Source organism: Sorex fumeus, unplaced genomic scaffold (assembly GCF_029834395.1).
Source record: "Sorex fumeus unplaced genomic scaffold, SorFum_2.1 ptg000044l, whole genome shotgun sequence".
Lineage (NCBI taxonomy): Eukaryota > Metazoa > Chordata > Mammalia > Eulipotyphla > Soricidae > Sorex > Sorex fumeus.
The window spans coordinates 14523494-14532150 of NW_026606101.1; the positions used below are offsets into that span (position 1 = coordinate 14523494).

The 8657-nt window shown below is 54.0% G+C and overlaps 1 protein-coding gene across 1 annotated transcript; it reads left to right on the forward strand.

Moving 5' to 3' along the window:
- Positions 1 to 1992: 1992 nt before the first annotated feature.
- On the forward strand, positions 1993 to 8657 carry LOC130030228 (tribbles homolog 3-like). Its single transcript, XM_056121458.1, has 3 exons — positions 1993 to 2283; positions 6293 to 6585; positions 7756 to 8657. Exons 1-3 carry the CDS (start codon positions 1993 to 1995, stop codon positions 8240 to 8242), a joined length of 1071 nt encoding a protein of 356 aa, XP_055977433.1. The 3' UTR covers positions 8243 to 8657.

Genomic DNA, 8657 nt, shown 5'->3' on the forward strand with positions numbered 1-8657 from the left:
TGCTGAGCCATGCCCGGTTCCGTGATATTTGAACCAAGCCCCTTAATGCTGGACATGGGACAAGTTTCCTGTCTTTTCCTGTCAGACGCAAGGCTGTGATGAGTAAACCGTTCACTTACTTAGTTTTCTTGTGGTCATTTTCATTGGAGGATAAATTCCAAAAAGTGAAACACTAAAGGTTTGCACCTTTGTCATTTTATTTTATTGGAGTTTTGGGCCACACCTAGTGGTGCTCAGAGACTACTCCTGACTCTGCATTCAGTGATCATTCCTGGTGGGCTCAGGGGACTGTATGGGATGGTGGGGATTGAACCTGGGTCAGCTGCATGCAAGACAAGTGCCCTAACTGCTGTGCTATCGCTTCGGCCCCATTTAATTTTATTTTAATTAACTAGGTTTTGTTGTCATACCTAGCAGTGTTCAAGGGCTTCTCTCAGCTTGGTGTTTGAGGGGCTTTCTCTGTGCTCGGGGAACCATGTGATGTGGGGACTGAACCCAGGCTTCCTCCTTTCAGAGCACACTCTTCGATGGTTGAGCTCTCTCCTGGCCCCACCTTTGTGATTTTTTTTTTTTTGTTATTGGGCCCTGGCAGTGCTCAGGGCTTACTCCTGGCTCTGTACTCAGGAATCACTCCTGGAGATGCTCAGGGGACTGGATGGGGGGGCCAGGGATCAAAGTCAAGTTAGCCACATTCAAGGCTAACATCCTTCCCTGCTGAGTGATCAATCTCAACACTTAAAAAAAATTTTTGGCTGTAGGGCCACACGCGGCGATGCTCAGGGGTTACTCCTGGCTCTGTGTTCAGGAATTACTTCTGGCGGTGCTCAGGAGATCATACAGGATGCTGGGGATTGAAGCCAGGTTGGTCAAGTTCGAGGCAAACACCCTACATGCTATACTATAGCACTGGCCCCTCAACATCTTTTTGATTTTAATACACACCTTGAATCACCCTCTGAAGAGACTACCTACGTGCCTTTCAGACAGCAGGGGAAATGAGCGGGCCCCAGTGGTCTTACATTAGCACTTTCTCCCCTTCCTTTTTTGGAGCGGGTCACACCCAGTGATGCACAGGGGTTACTCGTGGCTCAGCACTCAGGAATTACTCCTGGTGGTGCTCAGGGGACCCTATGGGATGCTGGGAATCGAACCCAGGTCAACCATGTGCAAGGCAAATGACCTACCCGCTGTGCTATTGCTCCAGCCCCCTCTTTTTTTTTTTTTTTTAAATGTAGGAGTACTGCTATTTATTCAGCCATTGATTAAGCTGAATCTTTGGCAGAGTCTGGCACACTCCCCGTGGTGTACCCAATATGCCAAATACCAGTAACAATGATGGGTCTCATTCTCCTAACCCTGAAAGAGCCTTGAATATGGCACTTTTTAAAAAATCTTAGGGCTAGGACGAAGGAGACGTTACTGGGGCCTGCTCGAGGCAATCGACGAACAACAGGATGGTTGTGATCGTGATCGTAATTAAGCTGATTGACTTCAGCATGAACTCCTCCACGTTACTTTTTAAAATTTTTTTTAATTGGATATCCATGAGATAGACCATTACAAAGCTATTCATAATTGGGTTTCAGTCACAAAATGATCCAACACCCATCCCTACACCATTTCCTACCACCACCAATGTCCCCCGTTTCCCCACCACCATCTCCCAGCCGCCCACCCCCACCCCCAGCCTCCCTCTATGGGAAGCACTTTCCTTCTTGCTCTTTCTCTCCTTTTCCTTTTGTGCATTATGGTTTGCAATACAGGCGCTAAGAGGTCGTGGTGTTTGTTCAGGGCATTCGGTATTTTTATCAGGACAGTAAGGCTGGAGTAGCTTTTCAATTGGGTGGCTGCTTTGGGGTGTGGGTGTGACTGCTGAGGTTTCCAGAAGTACAGGGAGGTGGGGGGGGGGAGGTAGCCCATCCTGACCCCAAGAAAGCCTGGAGATTTCAGTCACAAGACCCGCATACCAGAATTTTCTCCCCTTCTTTTTAGATGCGAGCCACTCCTCTAGTTGCTCCAATGGGCGCCTCCTCCAGGAAGAAGCGGTTGGAGCTGGACGATGACCTTGACACAGAATGTCCCAGCCGGAAACAAGCTCGAAGTGAGTCCCAGCGCAAGCCACCTGCCTGCCTGCTGCCCCTCAGCACGACCCCTACTCCAGTGCGTGACCCGATAGTAACCGCAGCCTCCCAGCTCGGGCCCTATGTCCTCCTGGAGCCTGAGGATGGTGGCCGGGCCTTCCGCGCCCTGCACTGCCCCACAGGCACAGAATACACCTGCAAGGTACGTCCACAGGGTGTTCTCCTGCCCATCAGGAACCCCGAAAGACTGGTGGGGTTGCAGGGGTCCTCATCTGACATGAGTTCTGTGTTTGTTGGGGGAAATGGAGGTAGGAATCACGGCTCAGGACCTCTTGGGAAAAGCGCTGGGAGAAGTGGATGGTGCCACGGGAACACAGGGGAGAAGCCTCTCGTGCAGTTGAGGGTACAGGCTGAGTAGGTGTTAGCCAGGAAGAAGCTGGAGAAGGGAGTTTTGGGCAGGGAAGGAGCCAGCGCAGAGGCTGAGAGAGAGAGTCTGGTGCTGCAGAGAAGGAAGAGGACTCAGCAGGGCGGGAGAGATAGCACAGTGGGTAGGGCGCTTGCAGAAATAAGCAAAGGACTGGACTTGAGGGGCCAGAGAGATAACACGGAGGGTAAGGTGCTTCCAGTAGCTAGAGAAGGACTCGGTGAGGCTGGAGAGATAGCGCAGAGGGTAAGGTGCTTGCAGAAACAAGCAAAGGACTTGATGGGGTTGGAGAGATAGCGGGTACGGCGCTTGCAGAAACAAGAAAAGGACTTGAGGGGCCAGAGAGATAGCACAGCAGGTAAGGTGCTTAGGAAAGAAGGAAAGGACTTGGCGGGGCTGGAGAGCTAGCACAGTGGGTAAGGCACTTGCAGAAACAAGAAATGGACTTTCCTATGGTTGGAGGGCACGGGGGCGGGGTGCAACAGGAAGAAAGCAGGGGCAGGGCTGCCAGGCTGTGAAAGCATTTGCAAAGGGCATGCATAGAGCTGTGGAGGGAGCCTTAGAGGGCATTTGCACAAGGGAAGGGTGAGAAGTGGTGGACTTTAGGACTGCTAGGATCCTGGAGGTCATTGGGTCTAGTCTGTGACTTTTTATTGATGGAAAGACAGGTTCATTGGAGAGCATTAAAGGGTTATGCACAGAACCACGCAGCATCCGGCTGGCTCCTACGACAAGGTCCTGCATTCCAGGCAGGAGCTAGGAAAGGACTTGACATGTCATAGGCATTGAGGACAGAGCTGATGGGCAGAGCAATAGCACAGCGGGTAGGGCGGGTAGGGCGTTTGCCTTGCATGCAACTGACCTGGGTTCAATCCTGGCATGACATGGTCCCGCGAGCATTGCCAGAAGTGATCTCTCAGTGCCAGATGCAATCCAGCCACCCCCCCCCACACACACACACAAAATAGAAGGAAGGAAGGAAAATGGATGAGATGAGAAGAAAAAGTATAACAATGGGTGTTTCCTGAGTATCAGGTACTGTGGTGATTGCTTCCTGGGCATACTTTTTTTCTAATCTTCACATAGTCAGTAAAGTACTATTGAGCCCATTTTACAGATGGGACACAAAGGCTCAGAAGGATGCAATCACTGGTCTGTCACAGAGAGTGTCCTGCTGAGTCTGAGCCTGGCTGTGTGCTGCATGCTCGGGGAGGGGGTCCAGACTTACAGGGAAGGTTTGCTCTTGGTTTGCAGAAGGAAGGAAAATGGGGGAGACCCAGGTAGAAAGGGGGGCAGGGGGCCCTTGTTGCTTTTGGCATGTGTGATTGTGTGAGAGTGTGTGTGATTGTGTGAATGTGTTTGTGAGCGTGTGTGCGGAAGAGTATGAATGTCTGGTGTGTGTGAGTTTTTGTGTGTCTGTGTGTTCTGTGTGTTTGTACATGTGTATGTCTATATGTGCATGAGTGTGCATGTGTGAGTACAAGTGTTGTGTGAGTGTATGAAAGTGTGTGTGTTTTGTGTGTGTCTGTGTTTTGTGTTTGTGCTTAAGTGTGTATGAATGTTTGTGTGTGAGTGTGCATATGTGTATGAATGTGTATCTGTTTTGGATATGCATGTGTGTGTGAGTGTGTGAGTATGTCTGTTTTGTATGTTTGTGACTGTGTGTATGTTTTGTGTATTTGTGTATGAGTATTTGTGTACGAGTGTGTGTGTGTGTCTGTTGTGTGAATATGTTTGTGTGTATGAGTGTGTGCATATATGAATGTGTGTCTATTTTAGGGTGTGTTTGTGTGTGCATGAGTGTGCATATGTGTATGAGTATCTATTTTTTGCATGAGTGTGTGAACATGAGTGTCTGTGTATGAGTGTGTGCATGAACGTGCATGTATTTTGTGTGTGCATGAATGTGTGTGTGCGTGTATAGGAGTGTGTCTGTGTTTTGTTTGTGCATGAGTGTGCATGCGTGCATACGTGTGTCTATGTGTTTTGTGTGTCTGTGCATGAGTGTGCGTGTGTGGTGTGCAGTCTCAGGAGCCTGCTGCCCAGAGCGTGGGCTCTCCCATCAGTGAGAAGGACTCACTTTCAGGGCTCCACCTAGCCCCCACAACCCGAACACTCCAGCGGCTGGTGTCGGGTGCCAGGCCCCTGCTCAGAGAAAGAATGAGAAGGGCTGAGGAGGGGAGAAGGTCCCAGGGAAGGCACAGCTGCTTCTCCTGGGCCTGCGGTCTGGATTTCCCCTGGTTTAGGGTCAGTTTTGTGGGGGGCATCTGTTAGTTTTCAACTCTCTGAAGCTTTACGCCTTATAAAGTGCAGTTAAGGAGGCCAAAGCAATAGGACAGCAGGTAGGGCATTTGCCATGCATGCAGTCGACTCAAGTTCGATCCCCTGCATCTCATATGGTCTCCCAAGCACCACCAGGAGTAATTCCTGAGTGCAGAGCCAGGAGTAAGCCCTGAGCATCACAGGGTGTGACCCCCCCCCTGCCCAAAGAGCCAAACATTAAATATAAAATAGGAGGCTGGAGCAATAGCACAGTGGATAGGGCATTTGCCTTGCACGCAGCTGACTGGGCTGATTCCCAACATCCCATATGGTCTCCCGAGCACCGCCAGGAATAATTCCTGTGTGTCTGAGCCAGGAGTAACCTCTGTGCATTTCCGGGTGTAACCCAAAAAGCAATAAATAAATAAAATAAAGTACAGTTAAGAGCAGAAAGGGCTGGAGCGATAGCACAGCGGCAGGGCATTTGCCTTGCACGCGGCCAACATGGCCAACCCGAGTTCGATTCCTCTGCCCCTCTCGGAGAGCCCGGCAAGCTACCGAGAGTATCTCGCCCGCATGGCAGAGCCTGGCAAGCTACCCGTGACGTATTCGATATGCCAAACACAGTAACAACAAAGTCTCCAATGGAGACGTTACTGGGCCTGCTCGAGCAAATCGATGAACAGCAGGAGGACCTTTACCTTTACCTAAGAGCAGAGAAGAGAGGGGGCCAGAGAGAAAGTACAGCAGGTAGGGCATTTGCTTTGCACATGGTCCACCTGAGATCAATGTCAAGCATCCCATTGGTGCTTCGAACACTGCCAGGAGTAATTCCTGGGTGCAGAGGCAGAAGTAAACCTTGCACATCGTGGGTGTGGCCAAAAGTCCAATAAATAAAAGGACAGACATGAGGGGGCAGAGAGCTAGTACAGTGTTAAGGTGCTTGCCTTCCACGTGGCTGACGCAGGATCAAACCTCAGCGTCCAGGAATACTTGACCCCTAAAAAAAAGGGGGGGGGATAAAAAAGGACTCATCCGGAAAGATGATACAGGGGGTAGGGCACTTGCCTTACACAGGGCCCATCACAGAGCAATCTCCAGCATCCCATGTGGTCCCCCGAGCACCGTCAGGCATGATCCCTGAGTGTAGAGCCAGGAGTAAGCCCTGATCATTGCCAGGTGTGCCCCCTACTCCCTCCCCCCCCCCAAAAAAAAATAATAAGAGGGGCTGGAGCAATAGCACAGCGGGTAGGGCGTTTGCCTTGCACGTGGCCAACCGGGGTTCCATTCCCAGCATCCCATATGGTCCCCTGAGCACTGCCGGGGGTGATTCCTGAGTGCAGAGCCAGGAGTAACCTCTGTGCATCGCCAAGTGTGACCCAAAAAGCAATAATAATAATAATAGTAATAATAATAATGAGAGCAGAGACGCTGGAGGGAGCGCAGGGAGGATCTTCCCGAATGCCGAGCTGGCTTCTGGGTGGAGGGCTCGCACCGTGCCAGCTGGCGGCGTGTCTGTCCGCAGGTGTACCCGCTGAGCGACGCGCCGGCCGTGCTGGAGCCCTACTCGCGGCTGCCCCCCGACGGGCGCGTGGCGCGGCCGGCCGAGCTGGTGGCGGGCGCGCGGCACCTCTACGCCTTCTTCCCGCGGCCGCATGGGGACCTGCACAGCCTGGTGCGCCGGCGCCGCCGCCTGCCCGAGCCCGAGGCCGCCGCGCTCTTCCGCCAGATGGCCGCCACCCTGGCGCACTGCCACCAGCACCGGCTGGTCCTGCGCGACCTCAAGCTGCGGCGCTTCGTCTTCGCCGACGCCGAGCGGTGAGTGGGACCTGGAGGCGCAGGGGGTGCAGAGCGTGCCCCAACCCGGGAGGCCTGGGCTGGGGCCACCGACTGGCCAGGGGCGCAGTGGGGAGCCCCTGGAGGCTGGGTAGGGGTGGGGTGGGTGGGAGCAGAGTGAATGGAGCCTTACCTGCAGCGCCCCGTGCCACCCAGGGCTCAGGCTGGTCGGGTCAGCGGAATGCAGAGCCTGAAGTGACCCAGGAGTCCGGCTCCTAAATCACTGGGCTTGAGAGGGGCGTGGCCAGGCTGGGCTGGACTGTAGCAGGGTGGACCCAGGCTCTCTGGACTTCAGTTTCCCCACTGGTTCAGGGAAGGGCCAGATTGTTAAAATTTTTCCGGAATTCCAGGGCCCCGGGTAACCGACAAAACAGATGGAACTGACTGTATTAGGGGGTAAACATTTTTGGGGGGGAGGAGGGCATACCCAGCGGTGCTCAGGGGCTTACTCCTGCTCTGTGCACTCAGGGGACCACTCCTGGCAGGCTCAGGGGACCCTATGGGGTGCTGGGGATCCAATCTGGGTTGGCCTTGTGCACGGCAAGCTCCCTACCCACTGTACTGTTATTACTCCAGCTCCACTGGTAAACTTTTTTATTTATTTATTTGCTTTTTGAGTGACACCTGGCAATGCATAGGGGTTATTCCTGACTCATGCACTCAGGAATGACTCTTGGCAGTGCTTGGGGGACCACATGGGATGCCGGAAATCGAACCCGGGTCGGCCACATGCAAGGCAAATGCCCTACCCACTGTGCTATCAATCCAGCCCCCCCATTGGTAAACTTTTAAGGCTGGGTTTCTGCCAAGCCATTTCTCTCTAGTCCCTAACAGCCTGGACCCTAAGTTAGTCCCTGCCTTAGGAGACCCTGAGTCTGCTCCCTACACCCCCTCCAGAGGGCCTGTCAGGAAGCATGTTCCTTTCAGCATTATATACATATTCAGTTGCTCTGTGGCCTTGAGAAACGATTTAGCCTCTCTGAGCCTCATCTGTAAGAGGGATCCGGCATCCAGTCTCCCAGGGCTGGCTCGTGTCTCTGGGAAGTGGGTGCCAGCAGTCAAGGGTGATAGTATGGGGGTGATGGTGGTGGGGTTGGGGGGCATCCCGCTAGGAGCTCACACCCCGCTCCCCGTGTTTTCTCCCTGTCTCAGGACGCAGCTGGTGCTGGAGAACCTGGAAGATGCCTTTGTGCTGACGGGCCCGGATGACTCTCTATGGGACAAGCACGCGTGCCCGGCCTACGTGGGTCCCGAGATCCTCAGCTCCCGGGCATCGTACTCTGGCAAGGCGGCGGATGTCTGGAGCCTGGGCGTGGCGCTCTTCACCATGCTGGCTGGCCACTACCCCTTCCAGGACACAGAGCCAGCCCTGCTCTTTGGCAAGATACGTCGCGGGGCCTTCGCCCTACCCGAGGGCCTCTCAGCTCCTGCTCGCTGCCTGGTCCGCTGCCTCCTTCGGAAGGAGCCATCTGAGCGGCTCAGCGCCTCGGGCATCCTGCTGCACCCCTGGCTACGGGAGGACCCCGTCCCCTCGGTCCCGTCTCGAGCCCACCTCTGGGAGGCTGACCAGGTGGTCCCCCATGGACTGGGGCTGGAGGCTGAGGAAGCGGAAGAAAGAGAAGTGGGTCTCTATGGCTAGGCCCAGCCTCGGGACTCTCAGATGCCAACTGGGGGTTGAGTGTGGGGTGTCTCTGAGCTTTCTCCCTCCTCTCTGAACCAAGCCGAACCTTCTGTGCCTTCGCGGAGGGAGAACGGAGCGCCCTCTGCTGTTCTCATAGCTGTGCCCAGGGCCCGTGTATGCCACACCTGGCAGCTCCCAGGTCAGGCCTTTCCCTAAGTGCTGGGAATACAGCCATGAGCAAGAGTGACAGATTTGCCCAAGCAACAGGGGACAACCCTTTTCTTGAGCTGACACCACTTTTCCATAGTCACGGGTCAGTGTCCACACTGAATACGGGTGTCCACATCTGCCTGTACTGGTCACCTCTGTTGTGGCTGCCTCTGCCTCGGGACAGGCCCTCTCAAGCACCCAGCTGCCTTTGTATCTTATGCCT

What these genes read in the sequence shown, in the direction of transcription:
- LOC130030228 (XM_056121458.1), top strand. Translation starts at nt 1,993, where the DNA reads ATGCGAGCCACTCCTCTAGTTGCTCCAATGGGCGCCTCCTCCAGGAAG. An exon ending in GCACAGAATACACCTGCAAG is followed by an intron (nt 2,284 to 6,292) that starts GTACGTCCACAG and finishes GTCTGTCCGCAG; the next exon opens with GTGTACCCGCTGAGCGACGC. An exon ending in GTCTTCGCCGACGCCGAGCG is followed by an intron (nt 6,586 to 7,755) that starts GTGAGTGGGACC and finishes TCCCTGTCTCAG; the next exon opens with GACGCAGCTGGTGCTGGAGA.